Below are 22,694 nucleotides of genomic sequence, written 5' to 3'. Positions count from 1 at the left end.
CTTCACTTTCGAAGAGATCACAGACGTATCTACAAAATGAAATTTGAATGGCATTTCTAGGTGAATTTGTGACGACACAGCAAATCCTCAAAAATAGGGTATTTCTAGGATTTTTCCCATTGAGTTATAATGGGGTTTTTTTCGTAGTTTTTTGCGAATTATGTCGCCACGTTAAGCCCAAATCCCACCACAAGTAATAGCTCCAATGGCGTGAATTTTCTGCACGTTTTGATACCTCACTTGTAGGTGTGCACCCAGCGGTATGAGCCGCATTAACGGTTACGGAAGAAAAATAAAGTTCTATAAAAAATTTCTGAAGAAATTTAGCCGGGGCCTGCCAAGGCGCGCCCGTCGGGCTTGGGCCCGGCGTCGTCACGCCACAAATTGGCGTCGACGCTAAAGAACGCCGCGACGTAATCAGTGGCACGCGGAGAACCGCAAGAACGTTAAGCGAGGCGGACGTACACCATTCGGTACGATTTAAAATGTTGTCAAGGCTTTTATTTTGGAAGTTTTGTTAAACTTCATTTCAAAGGCCCAAACTAATAACATGCGTAATAGTCCTTGGGTTAAAATAGTTATATAATGCTCAAAACACAAGTAGCTGATGTAAAAATATTCAAGGCTTTTATTTTGAAATTTTCAGTATGCTTAATTTTAAAGTTCCAAACTAATCCCATGTATAACAGTGCTTTGGATGAAAAAGTCACATAAAGCCACAAACAGCAATTACGTCATGTAAAAATATTCAAGGCTTTTATTTTAAAATTTTCAGTATGCTTCATTTCAAAGGGCCAAACTAATCCCATGTGTAACAGTGCTTTGGATGAAAAAGTCAAATAAAGCCAAAAACAGCAATTACATGATGTAAAAATATTCAAGGCTTTTATTTTGAAATTATTATTATGCTCCATTTTAAAGTTCCAAACTAATACCATGTGTAACAGTGCTTTGGATGAAAAAGTCAAATAAAGCCAAAAACAGCAATTACATGATGTAAAAATATTCAAGGCTTTTATTTTGAAATTATTATTATGCTCCATTTTAAAGTTCCAAACTAATACCATGTGTAACAGTGCTTTGGATGAAAAAGTCAAATAAAGCCAAAAAGAGCAATTACATGATGTAAAAATATTCAAGGCTTTTATTTTGAAATTTTCAGTATGCTTCATTTTAAAGTTCTGAACTAATACCACGTGTAAGAGTGCTTTGGATGAAAAAGTCAAATAAAGCCAAAAAGAGCAATTACGTCATGTAAAAATATTCAAGGCTTTTATTTTGAAACTTTTGTTAAGCTTCATTTCAAAGGGCCAAACTAATACCACGTGTAACAGTGCTTTGGATGAAAAAGTCAAATAAAGCCAAAAAGAGCAATTACATGATGTAAAAATATTCAAGGCTTTTATTTAGAAATTTTTGTTAATATTCATTTCAAAGGGCCAAACTAATACCATGTGTAACAGTGCTTTGGATGAAAAAGTCAAATAAAGCCAAAAAGAGCAATTACGTCATGTAAAAATATTCAAGGCTTTTATTTTGAAATTTTCAGTATGCTTCATTTTAAAGTTCCGAACTAATCCCATGTGTAACATTGCTTTGGATGAAAAAGTCATATACGGCCAAAAAGAGCAATTACTTCATGTAAAATATTCAAGGCTTTTATTTTGAAATTTTCAGTATGCTTCATTTTAAAGTTCTGAACTAATACCACGTGTAAGAGTGCTTTGGATGAAAAAGTCAAATAAAGCCAAAAAGAGCAATTACGTCATGTAAAAATATTCAAGGCTTTTATTTTGAAACTTTTGTTAAGCTTCATTTCAAAGGGCCAAACTAATACCACGTGTAACAGTGCTTTGGATGAAAAAGTCAAATAAAGCCAAAAAGAGCAATTACATGATGTAAAAATATTCAAGGCTTTTATTTTGAAATTTTTGTTAATATTCATTTCAAAGGGCCAAACTAATACCATGTGTAACAGTGCTTTGGATGAAAAAGTCAAATAAAGCCAAAAAGAGCAATTACGTCATGTAAAAATATTCAAGGCTTTTATTTTGAAATTATTATTATTCTCCATTTTAAAGTTCCAAAGTAATCCCATGTGTAACAGTGCTTTGGATGAAAACGTCAAATAAAGCCAAAAACAGCAATTACCTGATGTAAAAATATTCAAGGCTTTTATTTTGAAATTATTATTATGCTCCATTTTAAAGTTCCGAACTAATCCCATGTGTAACAGTGCTTTGGATGAAAAAGTCATATAAAGCCAAAAACAGCAATTACCTGATGTAAAAATATTCAAGGCTTTTATTTTGAAATTATTATTATTCTCCATTTTAAAGTTCCAAAGTAATCCCATGTGTAACAGTGCTTTGGATGAAAACGTCAAATAAAGCCAAAAACAGCAATTACCTGATGTAAAAATATTCAAGGCTTTTATTTTGAAATTATTATTATGCTCCATTTTAAAGTTCCGAACTAATCCCATGTGTAACATTGCTTTGGATGAAAAAGTCATATACGGCCAAAAAGAGCAATTACTTCATGTAAAATATTCAAGGCTTTTATTTTGAAATTTTCAGTATGCTTCATTTTAAAGTTCTGAACTAATACCACGTGTAAGAGTGCTTTGGATGAAAAAGTCAAATAAAGCCAAAAAGAGCAATTACGTCATGTAAAAATATTCAAGGCTTTTATTTTGAAACTTTTGTTAAGCTTCATTTCAAAGGGCCAAACTAATACCACGTGTAACAGTGCTTTGGATGAAAAAGTCAAATAAAGCCAAAAAGAGCAATTACATGATGTAAAAATATTCAAGGCTTTTATTTTGAAATTTTTGTTAATATTCATTTCAAAGGGCCAAACTAATACCATGTGTAACAGTGCTTTGGATGAAAAAGTCAAATAAAGCCAAAAAGAGCAATTACGTCATGTAAAAATATTCAAGGCTTTTATTTTGAAACTTTTGTTAAGCTTCATTTCAAAGGGCCAAACTAATACCACGTGTAACAGTGCTTTGGATGAAAAAGTCAAATAAAGCCAAAAAGAGCAATTACGTCATGTAAAATTATTCAAGGCTTTTATTTTGAAATTTTCAGTATGCTTCATTTCAAAGGGCCAAACTAATACCACGTGTAACAGTGCTTTGGATGAAAAAGTCAAATAAAGCCAAAAAGAGCAATTACCTGATGTAAAAATATTCAAGGCTTTTATTTTGAAATTATTATTATGCTCCATTTTAAAGTTCCAAACTAATCCCATGTGTAACAGTGCTTTGGATGAAAAAGTCATATAAAGCCAAAAACAGCAATTACCTGATGTAAAAATATTCAAGGCTTTTATTTTGAAATTATTATTATTCTCCATTTTAAAGTTCCAAACTAATCCCATGTGTAACATTGCTTTGGATGAAAAAGTCATATACGGCCAAAAAAAGCAATTACCTGATGTAAAAATATTCAAGGCTTTTATTTTGAAATTATTATTATTCTCCATTTTAAAGTTCCAAAGTAATCCCATGTGTAACAGTGATTTGGATGAAAACGTCAAATAAAGCCAAAAACAGCAATTACCTGATGTAAAAATATTCAAGGCTTTTATTTTGAAATTATTATTCTCCATTTTAAAGTTCCAAACTAATCCCATGTGTAACATTGCTTTGGATGAAAAAGTCATATACGGCCAAAAAAAGCAATTACCTGATGTGAAAATATTCAAGGCTTTTATTTTGAAATTATTATTCTCCATTTTAAAGTTCCAAAGTAATCCCATGTGTAACAGTGCTTTGGATGAAAACGTCAAATAAAGCCAAAAACAGCAATTACCTGATGTAAAAATATTCAAGGCTTTTATTTTGAAATTATTATTATGCTCCATTTTAAAGTTCCAAACTAATCCCATGTGTAACAGTTACTGAGTTAAATCAGTTATATACAGCCCATAGCAGCAGTAGTTCTAAAGGCCAGTTCTCAGTCCTGATCTGTTTCAACTGAGGATAGATAGAACTACAGTGATGCGTATTCGTAGTCCTAACCAGCAGCCAATAGCCTCTTGAGTTCCGTTGCTATGGCAAATAATGGTCTCAGCAGGTGTGAGCTCTGAGCTGTGAGCTCTCAAACACACAAGTGTGTTTGAGCAAACACACTTTACTGAAAAAAAGCATTGGAAACAAATCCTTCTTGTTCGGGAACCGTAATACATATTCGAAAAGCGTTTCGAGCGTATGACAGTTCAATGTGTCTTCTGCGATAGTCCCGAGATTCATATCTGTACCTCACTCAGAGCATTTACAGCGATGAGAGAAAGAAATGTTGTGCCCATATCTGATCCGAGGTCGGCTGTCACTCTAATATGAGCAAAAATGAGAAACTTTGGGTCGCTTAGAGGCAAATTGTGGACAAACCATAACTGGTATCGACGAGCCGTCTTCACTTTCGAAGAGATCACAGACGTATCTACAAAATGAAATTTGAATGGCATTTCTAGGTGAATTTGTGACGACACAGCAAATCCTCAAAAATAGGGTATTTCTAGGATTTTTCCCATTGAGTTATAATGGGGTTTTTTTCGTAGTTTTTTGCGAATTATGTCGCCACGTTAAGCCCAAATCCCACCAGAAGTAATAGCTCCAATGGCGTGAATTTTCTGCACGTTTTGATACCTCATTTGTAGGTGTGCACCCAGCGGTATGAGCCGCATTAACGGTTACGGAAGAAAAATAAAGTTCTATAATAATAATAACTAGAAAATTTCGGAAGAAATTTAGCCGGGGCCTGCCAAGGCGCGGCCGTGGAGTTCGGGCCCGGCATCGTCGCGCCACAAATCGGCGTCGACGCCAAAGAACGCCGCGACGTAAGCAGTGGCACGCGGAGAACCGCAAGAACGTTAAGCGAGGCGGACGTGCACCGTTCGGTACGATTTAAAATGTTGTCAAGGCTTTTATTTTGGAAGTTTTGTTAAACTTCATTTCAAAGGGCCAAACTAATCCCATGCGTAATAGTCCTTGGGTTAAAATAGTTATATAATGCTCAAAACACAAGTAGCTGATGTAAAAATATTCAAGGCTTTTATTTTGAAATTTTCAGTATGCTTCATTTCAAAGGGCCAAACTAATACCACGTGTAACAGTGCTTTGGATGAAAAAGTCAAATAAAGCCAAAAAGAGCAATTACGTCATGTAAAATTATTCAAGGCTTTTATTTTGAAATTTTCAGAATGCTTCATTTCAAAGGGCCAAACTAATACCACGTGTAACAGTGCTTTGGATGAAAAAGTCAAATAAAGCCAAAAAGAGCAATTACCTGATGTAAAAATATTCAAGGCTTTTATTTTGAAATTATTATTATGCTCCATTTTAAAGTTCCAAACTAATCCCATGTGTAACAGTGCTTTGGATGAAAAAGTCATATAAAGCCAAAAACAGCAATTACCTGATGTAAAAATATTCAAGGCTTTTATTTTGAAATTATTATTATTCTCCATTTTAAAGTTCCAAAGTAATCCCATGTGTAACAGTGCTTTGGATGAAAACGTCAAATAAAGCCAAAAACAGCAATTACCTGATGTAAAAATATTCAAGGCTTTTATTTTGAAATTATTATTATGCTCCATTTTAAAGTTCCAAACTAATCCCATGTGTAACATTGCTTTGGATGAAAAAGTCATATACGGCCAAAAAAAGCAATTACCTGATGTAAAAATATTCAAGGCTTTTATTTTGAAATTATTATTATTCTCCATTTTAAAGTTCCAAAGTAATCCCATGTGTAACAGTGATTTGGATGAAAACGTCAAATAAAGCCAAAAACAGCAATTACCTGATGTAAAAATATTCAAGGCTTTTATTTTGAAATTATTATTCTCCATTTTAAAGTTCCAAACTAATCCCATGTGTAACATTGCTTTGGATGAAAAAGTCATATACGGCCAAAAAAAGCAATTACCTGATGTGAAAATATTCAAGGCTTTTATTTTGAAATTTTCAGTATGCTTAATTTCAAAGTTCCAAACTAATCCCATGTGTAACATTGCTTTGGATGAAAAAGTCACATAAAGCCAAAAACAGCAATTACCTGATGTAAAAATATTCAAGGCTTTTATTTTGAAATTATTATTATGCTCCATTTTAAAGTTCCAAACTAATCCCATGTGTAACATTGCTTTGGATGAAAAAGTCATATACGGCCAAAAAGAGCAATTACGTCATGTAAAATATTCAAGGCTTTTATTTTGAAATTTTCAGTATGCTTAATTTTAAAGTTCCAAACTAATCCCATGTGTAACAGTTACTGAGTTCAATCAGTTATATACAGCCCATAGCAGCAGGTAGTTCTAAAGGCCAGTTCTCAGTCCTGATCTGTTTCAACTGAGGATAGATAGAACTACAGCGATGCGTATCTGTAGTCCAAATCAGCAGCCAATAGCCTCTTGAGTTCCGTTGCTATGGTAAATAATGGTCTCAGCAGGTGTGAGCTCTGAGCTGTGAGCTCTCAAACACACAAGTGTGTTTGAGCAAACACATTTTACTGACAAAAAAGCATTGGAAACAAATCCTTCTTGTTCGGGAACCGTAATACATATTCGAAAAGCGTTTGCAGCGTATGACAGTTCAATGTGTCTTCTGCGATAGTCCCGAGATTCATATCTGTACCTCACTCAGAACATTTACAGCGATGAGAGAAAGAAATGTTGTGCCCAGATCTGAAATTCTATTCAAATACATGGGAGAGAGCCTCAGACAGCCTCAGAAAATCCTGTCGCATGACTTTGCTCTGAAGCACCGTGACAGAAAACCGTACGGTCTAGATAAATTTCGAAAACATTTTACCGGAGCAGACAGGCGTATCAATGTCAGGACCGATTTTGATACTAATCGTGCGATATTTGTGGGCGTGATGGCGATTTCAAAAATGATTTGGGTTGAAAAAGTTGTCTTCATCTCTCACTCTAAGCAGCCAGAAACGCACTCTAACTTGAGCAAAAATGAGAAACTTTGGGTCGCTTAGAGGCAAATTGTGGACAAACCGTAACTGGTATCGACGAGCCGTCTTCACTTTCGAAGAGATCACAGACGTATCTACAAAATGAAATTTGAATGGCATTTCTAGGTGAATTTGTGACGACACAGCAAATCCTCAAAAATAGGGTATTTCTAGGATTTTTCCCATTGAGTTATAATGGGGTTTTTTTCGTAGTTTTTTGCGAATTATGTCGCCACGTTAAGCCCAAATCCCACCAGAAGTAATAGCTCCAATGGCGTGAATTTTCTGCACGTTTTGATACCTCATTTGTAGGTGTGCACCCAGCGGTACGAGCCGCATTAACGGTTACGGAAGAAAAATAAAGTTCTATAATAATAATAATAATACTAGAAAATTTCGGAAGAAATTTAGCCGGGGCCTGCCAAGGCGCGCCCGTGGGGTTTTGGGCCCGGCGTCGTCGCGCCACAAGTCGGCGTCGACGCCAAAGGACGCCGCGACGTGATCAGTGGCACGCGGAGAACCGCAAGAACGTTAAGCGAGGCGGACGTGCACCGTTCGGTACGATTTAAAATGTTGTCAAGGCTTTTATTTTGGAAGTTTTGTTAACCTTCATTTCAAAGGGCCAAACTAATCCCATGCGTAATAGTCCTTGGGTTAAAATAGTTATATAATGCTCAAAACACAAGTAGCTGATGTAAAAATATTCAAGGCTTTTATTTTGAAATTTTCAGTATGCTTCATTTCAAAGGGCCAAACTAATACCACGTGTAACAGTGCTTTGGATGAAAAAGTCAAATAAAGCCAAAAAGAGCAATTACGTCATGTAAAATTATTCAAGGCTTTTATTTTGAAATTTTCAGAATGCTTCATTTCAAAGGGCCAAACTAATACCACGTGTAACAGTGCTTTGGATGAAAAAGTCAAATAAAGCCAAAAAGAGCAATTACCTGATGTAAAAATATTCAAGGCTTTTATTTTGAAATTATTATTATGCTCCATTTTAAAGTTCCGAACTAATCCCATGTGTAACATTGCTTTGGATGAAAAAGTCATATACGGCCAAAAAGAGCAATTACTTCATGTAAAATATTCAAGGCTTTTATTTTGAAATTTTCAGTATGCTTCATTTTAAAGTTCTGAACTAATACCACGTGTAAGAGTGGTTTGGATGAAAAAGTCAAATAAAGCCAAAAAGAGCAATTACGTCATGTAAAAATATTCAAGGCTTTTATTTTGAAACTTTTGTTAAGCTTCATTTCAAAGGGCCAAACTAATACCACGTGTAACAGTGCTTTGGATGAAAAAGTCAAATAAAGCCAAAAAGAGCAATTACATGATGTAAAAATATTCAAGGCTTTAATTTTGAAATTTTTGTTAATATTCATTTCAAAGGGCCAAACTAATACCATGTGTAACAGTGCTTTGGATGAAAAAGTCAAATAAAGCCAAAAAGAGCAATTACGTCATGTAAAAATATTCAAGGCTTTTATTTTGAAATTTGCAGGATGCTTCATTTCAAAGGGCCAAACTAATCCCATGCGTAATAGTCCTTCGGTTAAAATAGTTATATAATGCTCAAAACACAAGTAGCTGATGTAAAAATATTCAAGGCTTTTATTTTGAAATTTTTGTTAAGCTTCATTTTAAAGGGCCAAACTAATACCATGTGTAACAGTGCTTTGGATGAAAAAGTCAAATAAAGCCAAAAAAGAGCAATTACGTCATGTAAAAATATTCAGGGCTTTTATTGTGAAATTTTCAATATGCTTAATTTTAAAGTGTAAAACTAATCCCATGTGTAACAGTTACTGAGTTAAATCAGTTATATACAGCCCAAAGCAGCAAGTAGTTGTAAAGGCCAGTTCTCAGTCCTGATCTGTTTCAACTGAGGATAGATAGAACTACAACGATGCGTATTCGTAGTCCTAACCAGCAGCCAATAGCCTCTTGAGTTCCGTTGCTATGGCAAATAATGGTCTCAGCAGGTGTGAGCTCTGAGCTGTGAGCTCTCAAACACACAAGTGTGTTTGAGCAAACACACTTTACTGAAAAAAAGCATTGGAAACAAATCCTTCTTGTTCGGGAACCGTAATACATATTCGAAAAGCGTTTTAAGCGTATGACAGTTCAATGTGTCTTCTGCGATAGTCCCGAGATTCATATCTGTACCTCACTCAGAGCATTTACAGTGATGAGAGAAAGAAATGTTGTGCCCAGATATGAACCGAGGTCGGCTGTCACTCTAATATGAGCAAAAATGAGAAACTTTGGGTCGCTTAGAGGCAAATTGTGGACAAACCATAACTGGTATCGACGAGCCGTCTTCACTTTCGAAGAGATCACAGACGTATCTACAAAATGAAATTTGAATGGCATTTCTAGGTGAATTTGTGACGACACAGCAAATCCTCAAAAATAGGGTATTTCTAGGATTTTTCCCATTGAGTTATAATGGGGTTTTTTTCGTAGTTTTTTGCGAATTATGTCGCCATGTTAATCCCGAATCCCACCAAAAGTAATAGCTGGAATGGCGTGAATTTTCTGCACGTTTTGATACCTCTTTTGTAGGTGTGCACGCAGCGGTATGAGCCGCATTAACGGTTACGGATGAAAAATAAAGAATAACTAGAAAATTTCGGAAGAAATTTAGCCGGGGCCTGCCAAGGCGCGGCCGTGGGGTTCGGGCCCGGCGTCGTCGCGCCACAAATCGGCGTCGACGCCAAAGAACGCCGCGACGTAAGCAGTGGCACGCGGAGAACCGCAAGAACGTTAAGCGAGGCGGACGTGCACCGTTCGGTACGATTTAAAATGTTGTCAAGGCTTTTATTTTGGAAGTTTTGTTAAACTTCATTTCAAAGGGCCAAACTAATCCCATGCGTAATAGTCCTTGGGTTGAAATAGTTATATAATGCTCAAAACACAAGTAGCTGATGTAAAAATATTCAAGGCTTTTATTTTGAAATTTTCAGAATGCTTCATTTCAAAGGGCCAAACTAATACCACGTGTAACAGTGCTTTGGATGAAAAAGTCAAATAAAGCCAAAAAGAGCAATTACGTCATGTAAAATTATTCAAGGCTTTTATTTTGAAATTTTCAGAATGCTTCATTTCAAAGGGCCAAACTAATACCACGTGTAACAGTGCTTTGGATGAAAAAGTGAAATAAAGCCAAAAAGAGCAATTACCTGATGTAAAAATATTCAAGGCTTTTATTTTGAAATTATTATTATGCTCCATTTTAAAGTTCCAAAGTAATCCCATGTGTAACAGTGCTTTGGATGAAAAAGTCATATAAAGCCAAAAACAGCAATTACCTGATGTAAAAATATTCAAGGCTTTTATTTTGAAATTATTATTATTCTCCATTTTAAAGTTCCAAAGTAATCCCATGTGTAACAGTGCTTTGGATGAAAACGTCAAATAAAGCCAAAAACAGCAATTACCTGATGTAAAACTATTCAAGGCTTTTATTTTGAAATTATTATTATGCTCCATTTTAAAGTTCCAAACTAATCCCATGTGTAACAGATACTGAGTTAAATCAGTTATATACAGCCCATAGCAGCAGTAGTTCTAAAGGCCAGTTCTCAGTCCTGATCTGTTTCAACTGAGGATAGATAGAACTACAATGATGCGTATTCGTAGTCCAAATCAGCAGCCAATAGCCTCTTGAGTTCCGTTGCTATGGCAAATAATGGTCTCAGCAGGTGTGAGCTCTGAGCTGTGAGCTCTCAAACACACAAGTGTGTTTGAGCAAACACACTTTACTGAAAAAAAGCATTGGAAACAAATCCTTCTTGTTCGGGAACCGTAATACATATTCGAAAAGCGTTTCGAGCGTATGACAGTTCAATGTGTCTTCTGCGATAGTCCCGAGATTCATATCTGTACCTCACTCAGAGCATTTACAGTGATGAGAGAAAGAAATGTTGTGCCCAGATCTGAACCGAGATCGGCTGTCACTGTAATTTCAGCAAAAATGAGAAAGTTTGGGTCGCTTAGAGGCAAATTGTGGACAAACCGTAACTGGTATCGACGAGCCGTCTTCACTTTTGAAGAGATCACAGACGTATCTACAAAATGAAATTTGAATGGCATTTCTAGGTGAATTTGTGACGACACAGAAAATCCTCAAAAATAGGGTATTTCCAGGATTTTTCCCATTGACTTATAATGGGGTTTTTTTCGTAGTTTTTTGCGAATTATGTCGCCACGTTAACCCCAAATCCCACCAGAAATAATAGCTCCAATGGCGTGAATTTTCTGCACGTTTTGATACCTCATTTGTAGGTGTGCACCCAGCGGTATGAGCCGCATTAACGGTTACGGAAGAAAAATAAAGAATTATAATAATATTAAAGAGACACTTTGTTGGGTGTAGAGTAATAGGTTCCTGCCATTGCTTTGCATGGCAGGCCCCAATAATAAAGAAACTTTTCTTGGGAGAATAGCAATAGGTTCCTGCCATTGCTTTGCATGGCAGGCCCCAATTAAAGAGACGCTTCTCTCCGACAATAGTAATAGGTTCCTGCCATTGCTTTGCATGGCAGGCCCCAATAATAATAATATTAAAGAGACGCTTCTCTCCGACAATAGTAATAGGTTCCTGCCATTGCTTTGCATGGCAGGCCCCAATAAAGAGACGCTTCTCTCCGACAATAGTAATAGGTTCCTGCCATTGCTTTGCATGGCAGGCCCCAATAAAGAAACTTTTCTTGGGAGAATAGCAATAGGTTCCTGCCATTGCTTTGCATGGCAGGCCCCAACTAGCATTTCTTATGTATTAAAGAACTGACCTTCGTGTTTACCCAGTAGGCTCAAGCATTAAGACTTTTTTTTTTTTTTTTATAATCAAAAAACAAAAGGAGGGGTTAGAAATCAGACGACCTGACAGTGTAGTGGGTATGTTTTGCCTACAGGCCATCTTCTATACCTGGCTGTTTGGGGTTCAAACCACAAACAAAAGGAACCGAGACAGTGCATTCTGTTCAAAGAGTTGGTGAACGATCTATACTCTATCATCTAGCAAGGCTAAACAATGCCATCTTTTTTTTAACACCGGTGTTTCAGTTTGTCACCTTGAACAGATCTCTAATCAGAGAACAGATTAACATAAATAAGGAGTAAAGCTGTATAATCCAAGCCCTAAAGAGTAGACATATGTTTAAAAAGCAGGAGGGCAAAAAAAAAGAGGATTTCATCAAGCCTCACCCCTTCTGGCAAAGATTAAAGGCGACCAGTTAGGTGATGCACAACTGCAGCCTTTAAGTCTTTAAGGGTTAGCAATTTGGGAGATCCCTTATAAATTTAAGAAACTGCAACACAAATAACCCTTCACAGGAGGATGTAAAAACTATATTACTATGAATCAGCACACTTTTCTTCTTTTACAATTGCAGCTTTGAAAATTAAGCAATTGTCTTAAAATGGTACTTCTTGCACAACAAAATTATCAGAAAGTACTGATAAACTAAAAAACAAGCCCCGACATGAATGTTTATTCACTTTTGCAAGATAAGTCATTTTGTACAGCCAGACAAAACAATCACATCCACTTATGAAATGATGCGTTGTGTCCGTCGGAGTACTGCTGTTCTGCTTCAAAAGGCTTTCTAAAATCCTAGTCAACCCATGTACATTTCTGGGGTAAAAATTGCAGCAGCAGCAGGAACCCATTACTGAAGTCTCCAAAGAGTAGCCAGTTCTAAAAGCCTCGACGTGCAACAAGAAGAAGGTGACAGAACAAAGTGGCACAAAAAGCCAAAAACGCAATGACAGAGTTAGATGTTTGATGGATTTTTATGTCTTCTCAAATAACTAACGACACATCAGGTCAAAGAGCTAAAACGCATTGCATGCCACTGTTAACCTTAGGAGGCATGACTGTATTTGGACACCTTAAACGAACATAGTAAGTCCATACGTTTGTACTATTGCTAAGAAATAAAACTTCTAAATGCTTGTGGATTGATTTGAAACCTGAACTTGTTTAAGGAAGATTAAGCAGAAACTTTAGGCTACGATTTGTGGTTATAGCACTAGCAAAAGTGCCAAAATTAACAATATTGCTGATTCAGCAATTTGCCAAATGTAGAGTGAAGTAGTTGTGAATCAGTAAGAAATTGTAATAGCACGAGTGAAATCTAGTTCACGTACCAAACTGCATTCTAAAATGCGTAATTTGAACATTTTTAAAACAGTAAATGTCCACAAAGGTCCCTAGTGAAGTAAAGTTGCAAGAGTTGATGTTTTTCTCTGAAGCAACCATCTAATCAGGGGAAAAGAAATGGTTTTCTGATAAACTGCCAGCTGTGGTTCAAAATGAAATCAGTTCTCATTCAGCACAAACTTGTTACGCAAAACGTTTGGTGGCATCCGGAAAGAATGTTTTCTTCTCCAAACCCTGCCCTCCTTAAACAAAATGAAAACTGCTTTAAAGCTGGAGCTGGAGCAGCTTCAGCTCTCAGACAACATATCCAGCATGTCCTTTGTCCTAAACACTATGCTATCAACAATACAATCAGCCCAGCAACTTATTCTGTAAAATCGTGCTTCGGGTGGTGAAGGACACTCTTACATTTCACATCAATCAGGAAGAAGAGAGAAAGAAAATGCACAAAGAAAGAGCCAGGGAACCAGAAACATTTCAGAAATACAATCTCTCATGAACATTATATACTGAGTGTGAATTTTTATTTTTAATAATGTGGAGAGTCACAGGGTGAGACTTTCAGATTACAGGTCGCAGAAAGATTTGGAAACCCTAAAAGGATTGCAATGACATACTCCACTGCTAGTTAAATCTGAGGCAAGTTATTTAATAAGTTGAAGAATACGCCTGGCTGTTCTGGTAGAACAGCACATACTGGATTGATTGCTTAATCCTTGATTTACTTCCTTCATTACACTGCGTTGCTGCGTCTTTGCCTCAGAGAAGCTTCTCATTAGCTCAGCGTTCGAGCCATCTGAAGGCTGATGGAGGCAAAACAAAAACACCATTTGTGATGACCAGAGTAGCAATCCTTTAAAAAAAAGCCTTCCACAACTAGTCAAGCTGGTTACAGTCTCAAAATATATTTTTTAGAAATTATTGTTTCAGAACCTCTACATTTTGTCCATTATATTGTCCCTGAGATATGGTAGATAAAAGTACTTTTTACATCTCTTACAAATAAAAGGTGCGGTGTAAAATAGCATAAACCGAATTTTAGGTTAATGCAATAACCTTTTGCATCTTCTTTTTCATAAAATTCTGTTATTTTGTATCATTACCTCTACTTAGTGCCTGTGGTCTTTTAAATGTGTATCTTTCTGAACATCTTTCAGCAGCTCTTCTAAATAGGCAGCTGGATCTGAACTATAAAGGTGAATAAGATGAGAACAGGAGAGTTTTTAGAGCAGAACTGAGCTTATCTAATTGTGATTTCACAGTTACCCTTGTGACAAAAATACTCCCTGTACATGCTGTACAAGTATGTGCATGTATGTTTCTGCTATGAAAGCACACAACCCAACCACATTCAGCTGCTTGATGTATTGTGTTTTAGCTCTCGACTCGTATCTGCTTCATCTTCCCCTGCAGACAGTTCTGTTTCCATGGAGTTGGAATCAGCTGATCAGAGTGACAGAATGAGAAACTCCACAGATGGCAAAATATAATACAAAAACATGTGGGTGCGTACAGCTGGGCAGTTTGCAACCCAGTCCAAATATTATAGTGTTGGCACAAAATTTTCAGAGCAAACATGACATGTTATACAGCTAAAGTCACTGGGAGACAGAGAGAGAACAATGTTAATTTAATACTTAATGCGTTTACATTGACAAGAGATGTCGATAAAGCATCATGAATCCAATTCTAAACCATACTCTTGGAAAACCACAGTTTACCAGACCTAACTAAAAGTACATTGCTCAAAATAAGTTCTAAAGATGTTAAAACATCAATAAACTGATGTTTATCGTACTTTTTTTTTTACAAAAAAAGTACGAGAATGACTGACATAAAATATTTAATCATCATCATCTCCACCACCACACATTCAGACCAGTACAGAGCTGAAATATGTCTTAGATTATTAACCCAAATGTCAGCAAGCCACATGGGGTGTGGTTTTTAAACATTTCTTTTCAGCCCACTCTCTTTCTTTGTTTCTCTCTCTTATCTAAACACAATATTTCACAAGAACTGTAATTCTGCAACTTTCTATCCCTATCACATTATTTCAGGCATCACCGAGTCCAACACATTCCCAAAACATAGTGTAATGCAGCCTCCCGCAGGGTGATCATGGAGTGTGGGGTGATGTTCTGGTCATCTATTCTGGCAGAAGTAACACACTTTGGTGTTAATACATGTTTTTCTGCATGTACCACAATATGTACAATGTCCATACACAGGTTTCTGTTATTACATGGCTGCCTAGAGTAGCTAAGATCAATGCACGTCACTAAAATTGTGCGAAAAATTTTGCTCACAGTTTTCCTCAGGTCTTGTAAAGCCATGTGTCGACATGATTAGAACCAGATCACCATCACAACCACTGGAAGCTGGAGTCTACAAGTCTGCAAGATAAACTTTCAATGTTAAACTCCAACTGGAAGAATAAGGCAAAAGTCCTTGATAGTGATATCTGCAGCTGCGGAGCTTTGTTAAAAAATATTACTCATTAACGCTTCAGACTCAGTTGGATTGATGAATGAATGGAAGTGTATCCCATACAGAAAGGGGTCAGATCAGCAGTGTACACATTAATCCATACAGCAGCAGTGACGTCATTAGACAAAATTAAAGAACAGTGGCAGCTGGAGATGGGATTGAGAATAACTGAATCACAGTGGCAGCAGGCAACTAGGCTTATCCACACATCATCAATATGTATCAGACATGGCTTAATACAATTTAAAGTGGTTCATAGGCTCCATTTGTCAAACAGTAAACTTGCAAAGTGTTTTCCAGGATCAGATGAGGCTTGCCCAAGATGTAAAAGAGAGAAAGGCACACTAGGACATATGTTCTGGGAAAGCCAAAAACTGCAGGCCTTCTGGAGAACTGTCTTCAAGACCCTGTCTAAGTCATGGAATATTAATATTTCCTCAAACTCTCTCTCGGCAATATTTGGGGTTGTTCCTCAAATATGCAGTGTATCCACCTGACAAGCTTCAGCTGTAGCCTTTTCCACATTGATTGCCCGTTGACTCATACTCCTATCATGGAAAAAAGAGACACTCCCTTCCCATAAACGACGGATTGAGGACTTGCTCTCAAATCTCAAAGTTGAACAATAGAGGCATGTTGTGCATCGTTCTGCCAACACATTTTACAAAATGTGGCAATCCTTTTTGTACCATATTGAGAGACTCCCAGTCAATTCAGCATAAAGTCAACTAAGATTTGTTTTTTGGTTTGTTTTTTTTGCTTTGTTTCTATATCTATGTAATAGATATGTGGATTTTAATGTTTTGGTTGGGGATTTATTTTGCTGAAAATTCAGTAAAAACATTCAAATAAAAAGTCCTTGATGGTTACAGTGCTAGACGAAATCAAAACACCAGCAGCCACACCTCACCCATTGACTGACATTTCATCAAAGCTGAACAACCGATGACTGACGAGCATATTATTTCCGTCACAAAGAAATTGAACAAACCGGTTTGCACAACGGAGAGGTTTAGGTCTCTCTGGCTCGACTGCACATATAAAATAGAGGATTTCCTGAAGCGACAATGCAGACGTTGACTGAAACAACAAGCGGCATGTGAACTGGTGTAGACTTCTCTCGAAGCAAAACAGCTCATTTAAACTCAGCATTTTCCCTCTCGTGCATACGTCCACGTGATCGATCAGTCTTCCCAGCTGTTTTCTGAAGAGAACTTAACAGAAATCACTCATCTCTTAAAGACTAGTTAACCTTAATTATACATTCCATATTATCTAGATTCATATTTACAGCAGAGCTGCACTTGTCATTGTAATGCCAACCTGTGGGAAATCACATTATTTTACAATATTCTATTGTCCTGTCATGTTGACAATAAAGCTTTACCTTTAGTACAATAGGGCATTGAAATCAATGTAGGAAAAAATGCCTGGGTAGATATTAAATCAACCATTTGTCATTTTGGACAGTTAAAAACAGCCTCATAAACTGAAATGATTGCTAAACACACCTGGGCTGGCTTTTGAACTACATTGCTCTATGTGTGGGAATTCTTACTGCTTTTCTAGAAGGATACAATTTTTGAGGAATGTCAGCTGCACCACTGCCAGAAATTTGATTGGAATGTACATACAAAAATCCCCGTCTTTACATCTTCTCTGGATGTCTTTTAAATGTTGCTTTGATGCCGATAAGTCCTTTGAACAAATCAATTTTCATTTCAATTCCAATTCAACTGAGCCACGTGTTAAGTTGAAGAAAACTAAAATCTAAGAGAAACAAGACACTTTAAGATGTTCTGTTGCATTATCTGAAGGTATTGAACACGTTTTTTTTTTAATAATTACATTCAATGCTCATCTAAAAACATGAACAAACTCAAAATATGAAAACAGCATTTGCAGTCATCTTCAACTTTTTCAAGCGAGAAATGTTTCCTTTACAAAAAAAGAGCAGATCCAAATGGCGAAACACATGAGAGGCTTTCTAGAATAAAAGGCCTCGCACACAAAAGGAAAAACAGAAACCTGAGTGAACAGAAACCAACAAGCTCTCATTCTATCAAATCCGCAGCCGGTATTAAAAGAATACCTTGGTATTTTGTATTCAGACTGCTAGATATTCAGCTTTGTTTTTTAGCTCCTTTAAAAGGGCGTATGAGGGCATAGTTGGCATTCCTTTGCTAAAATAGGGTTTTAGCAAAGCATTACTTGCACACGGTGATTCAAAAACAATAAAGAACACAATAAAACCCAAGTTAAATGAAGGATAGAGATGTGACTTGAAAGTACGGATAGGTACACAGGTAAATTAATCACCAAATACTTTAGGCTGAACTCAACACAAACTACAGTTGGTGAAGTTGAATGTTTTCACACAACACTTTGCAATTCCTCTAAGTTTCTTTTCCATTTGCTCAAACCACTCCCAGTCCAAAAATGCTGATGTTTTCATAATTTTCCCAGCAGGAATAGGTTATGTGCCTTACAATCACAATAGCCCAACTGTCATCCAACATATTTCCAATGAAACTTAATTTCTCCCAGCTTCAAGGTTGATTTATGGCTGTGATGCACAGGAATAGAAAAGGTTTTCTGATAGAAATAGATCAAAAGTGATGAGTCACAATGCATTGTATGACAACTATGCTCTTTACAATTGGCAGCATATCAGTTTTCAATAAGGTACAGCAGCACCTCTTTCTTCACATTTAAAAGTGCCTTCATTTCTGTCCGTGTGCTTGAGGGTTTTTTTTTTTGTTTGTTTGGGTTTTTTGGGGGGGGTTATCTTGCCTTCACGGGGGAATAAAATGGCCATTATGAAATCTCTGCACAAACCTGAGCAAAATGTCACATCTGTTTCCGCAGCACAGCTTACCATGAACTTTTTTTTTCTGGTGGTCCCTATAAAATACTGCTGGGAAATAAGTTGGTTTTTTTTTTTCCTTTTGGTTTTTAAAATGGTATCCTCTACATTTCTCAGAGGTAGCGAGACGGCTATCATTGCAGGTAAAAAGAAATAAAAAAATATATATTGAATGGCTGCTTTTCCCTTTTAAACAGAATGAGGCCTGACAGTTTGCCAAACAAAGATCTTATAGGCTCCATGTCTTTTTCATGGTAATCCTGGTCAGAGGAAGCAGTGTGTAGTTCCAAAACTCCCACGCCAAGTCAGACTGTGCAGAATTATAATGACTCTCTGTTAAATAAAGTTTAGAGACCAAGCTAAACAATCAAGAATTAATTCGGTTTTTACGGCTCACAAGTAAACTATACATTTGGTAGCGCACCTATAGGTGTCAGCATTTTGTACAAGGACATATTTTAGACAGGCAAGAAGAATAACATTCCTGGAAGGACTTGGATGTATCCAAGGTGCCTTGGAGCCCCAAGAGTCGTTTATTAGAAATGCTGAAATGTCTGGATTTTGTGGCACTCTTGAACTCACTGGTGCGGAAACGCAGTTTTCAGTTCAGTGGAATTTGGAGTCAGTTGTGTGTTGTTGTTGTTTTTTTTTTGGCATATTGTTATTTCACCAACAGATGATATTTGCCAGTAAATACTTTTGAAATGCTGTTAAGAATTTGGCTTAACACTCCATATTTGCTCTCTACTTGTAAATTATTTGCATTTATTGCAGATATTAACCTGTTTTTTCCTCCAGCTCATAGTAAAATGCAGGTTTCTTCCTGGTAAAAGAGAGTTGTTCCTCTCCACTGTTGCCTTGTATTTGTTCAGAACGAGGAAGAGCATTTTTTTTTATGTTACCTTGTGTGGAGGTGTTATGTTTTGCCCCACACTATATGTTGCTGTCTATTTGGTGGTGTGGATACAGGGGATGGTCTGGGGAAAAAGATTTTTCCTACAGGGAATAAAATCTGAAGTCTAAAGATTTGATTAAATCCACTGGTTTCCTCTGACAGACATTACAAAACAAAAAAACCCCACCAGAATATTATTTTGCTGTTCATTAAATACATCCAAAGTATGAAACTAAGCCAGTATTGGTCTATAAATCAAACAGTTGCCTACTTTAAGCTTGATTATAAATTACATAGATAGCTTATAGTTGGGGACATACCTATGTTTGTCTTCCTAAATCTTGTGTTTCCTTCATTTTCAGTTGGCATGAAAACTATTAGATCTTTCAGAGAAACTGGAGCATCTTTTTTCCATTAATTCAGTTTTTACAGCTCGCAAGTAAACCATACATTCGGTAGCGCACCTATAGGTGTCAGCATTTTGTACAAGGACATATTTTAGACAGGCAAGAAGAATAACATTCCTGGAAGGACTTGGATGTATCCATGGTGCCTTGGAGCCCATGGATACATCCATGTTTTCGAAGGTCATAGTCCTTCGAAAACATTCAACCGAATCAGGAAAACGGAGATAGAAGAAAAATGGAAATAAGTGTAGGCCAGGAAAACTCAGATCTTCACATATTTAAACCGAAGATATGTTCTATTGTTAGTGATTCAAATCTAAATTAAACTGAATATTCAGCTGTCTTCTTTTCACGTTAAGTTGTCAGTATGCCATCTCTAAATAATTTCAAAAATGCAGCAGAGTATGATAAAGACAGTCTGTGTGAAATTAAAACTAAATTGGGTTTAATGTGATCATGTTTTCTTCACAAATGTTATGTCTGAGTAGATAGCAAAAATGGATAGCAAGAAAAAAAACATAAATATAACATACTAAACAGGGTCACTTCTTATAGTTAATGCTGAGTTCAATAAAGGGCAAAATGTCAAAAGAACCAAGAGATTTGTCCGAACTATTGGACCGTGTGAGTTCTGAAAGTTTCTACGATAACAACAGGCGCATTGATTTGGCCTGTAATAAACCTCGACTTTGTTTTTAAACTGCACTCCGTGATTAACAACAGCATGGTCCAGCGGTGAAGAAAGAGTCAACGGGTCAAAGATACGCTGACCCAAATCCGTGCAGGGTATTTCAAAATGTACCTTTCCACATCCGCATCTCGTGCGGAGCTGCAGGTGCTTAAAGAGTTTTCCCAAACAGACCACAACCACCGTGGGAACGTGACCGTGGATAATGTGGTCGCTAGGAAGGGGGAGGCCAGAGTTACAGATAATAACCCCCGGTGTAGAAACGCAACGTCTGACAAGAGTAGCGTTGTTCAGCTCAAAACTAGCCTGAGTTCAGCGATAAAACCAGGGGTATTAGCAAAACCAAAGTATCCAACTTACCGTGATGGTAACTTCGTGTTTTTTCCGTCGATTTATGAAGCTCTTCATCTTGTAACGTGCTTGTCTGTGATATTAAAAGTATTATCCACCGCTAAAGTTCATAAATATAACGCAAACTGACCTAAAAGTTTCGAACCAGTAAAGTTTCTTCTTTTCTTTTTTTTTTTAATCTGTTCCCTCGTCTTCACAACCCGAGTTTCACCTGACGCTTTTAACTGCAAACGTTCGCGTGACAACCTGCTCATCCAATCAAAACGGGAATGAGCACAGCAGTTGGCAGCTCATCCAATAGGAGCTCTGAGGGGGCGGGACTTCCCTGTGTTGTGTAGTTGGGAAACGTTGAAGACGTCCTGGGACAAAACAAGGAAAAATGTTAGCAGGTTTTCCTAAAACAGAAACACCCCGACTACTGTCATCACCCGCACATAATAATCCCTCAAAAAAAAAAAAAAAAAAATCTTAAGTGTTTTGTTTCACCACCTATACAAAATAACTTATTTGGGATTATATTAAACTAGGTGTCTGTTCTTAGGGCTTTTATCCAAATAAAGCATACACAATCATGTTTTATGATCACTTAAGCAAGAATCTGTCAACAGAGCTTAAACAGATAAAAATATTGGATTGAATCTTAACACGTTATCATTTGCTAATGACATATGACTTCTTAAGACCATGCAATTGAAATGTAACACATACATACAACTATTTTTCGATTCTTGGACAGGAAGATAGCTGTATAAGAATGATTTTCACTAAATGTTTTACAGACCACGTATAATAGAAGTTTTATGAAGTAAAATAGTCCAAACGTCTGATTTGTGAAATAAGCCATATGATTCTGCTGCTTTTTAGACAATGGCATACTTTTCCTATACTTTCTTTAGTTTTTGATAACTGTGACTGTGTTAATGTAAATGGCATAAAGTTTGACCAGGTTGTTTATTCTTGTTTTTTTTTTTCTTTCTTTCTTCAAGGTTTTTCTTCTGCATCAATTTATCATTTTTATTTGAACCACTGACTTAAGATTTTTTTGCAATGCTTTGTAAGTTGTTTTATTTCTTCTTTTTGCAGTTACTCTGTGTTAAAACCCTTCAAAATCTCATGTTTTACTTTTGCAACAGATGAAGAAGAAATTAAGGATATGTTTAAAAAAAAAAAAAAACAATAAAACATCTTTCTGCATAATTTCAAAGGTGGACAATTGTATTTTATACAGGATTCTTTCCAAACATTTCCATAGTAGTGTACAATTTTGACTAAGGGTATGAGGTAATTTTAAAATATTGATCAATATGTGTTTACATTTTATCAGTCTATTATAGCTGGGTTTCCATTACTGAACATAAAAATGTCTAGAAATGTTATTACAGGTCATCATTTACACCTTTAGATATGTTTTATTTAGCTTGAAAAAGCAATTAGTCACCTTCACAATCAGGTACAACTTATAAAACTCTCATACTCTTGGAATAAGCAACACAGTAAATATGTAGATAAAATTGTGCTAAAATATCCTTCAACGTAATTCTGATAGTATTCAATCTTTTTCAGATGCAGGCTGACCTTGATGATTGCACATCCCCGGGTAATCACACATACATTGCCCATTTTCACACTGTAGGACAGTGCAAGGGTCCAGAACCTGCACAAGGGATTAAAACATTGTCATTCCGATATATCAGTGTGGCGATTGTTGTCAATGCATCAAATTCTGTTTTGTCTTCTTCACTGCCTCCATTGAAAGTACAAACACAAACGCAATCTGTGCAGCAAAGGACATGCAGCGTTCTCTTCTCTGTGTTCTGCCGTCCAGCTTCTGCAGGCAGAACGTTTATTTAT

The 22,694-nt window shown here is 36.5% G+C and overlaps 1 protein-coding gene across 2 annotated transcripts in view; it reads right to left on the bottom strand.

Moving 5' to 3' along the window:
• The window catches only part of uaca (uveal autoantigen with coiled-coil domains and ankyrin repeats), a 107,533-nt gene extending 86,445 nt beyond the window's left edge, over positions 1–21,088 (bottom strand). For both annotated transcript variants that reach the window (XM_023332242.1, XM_023332244.1), the window contains exon 1: positions 20,853–21,088. In XM_023332242.1, coding sequence (XP_023188010.1) covers positions 20,853–20,900 — 48 coding nt within the window. In that variant the 5' untranslated portion in view covers positions 20,901–21,088. The remainder of the gene's footprint in view (positions 1–20,852) is intronic.
• Positions 21,089–22,694: the final 1,606 nt, after the last annotated feature.

This window comes from Xiphophorus maculatus, chromosome 4 (genome assembly GCF_002775205.1).
Source record: "Xiphophorus maculatus strain JP 163 A chromosome 4, X_maculatus-5.0-male, whole genome shotgun sequence".
NCBI classification, from domain to species: Eukaryota; Metazoa; Chordata; class Actinopteri; order Cyprinodontiformes; family Poeciliidae; genus Xiphophorus; species Xiphophorus maculatus.
This window is presented reverse-complemented; position numbering and strand designations above follow the sequence as displayed.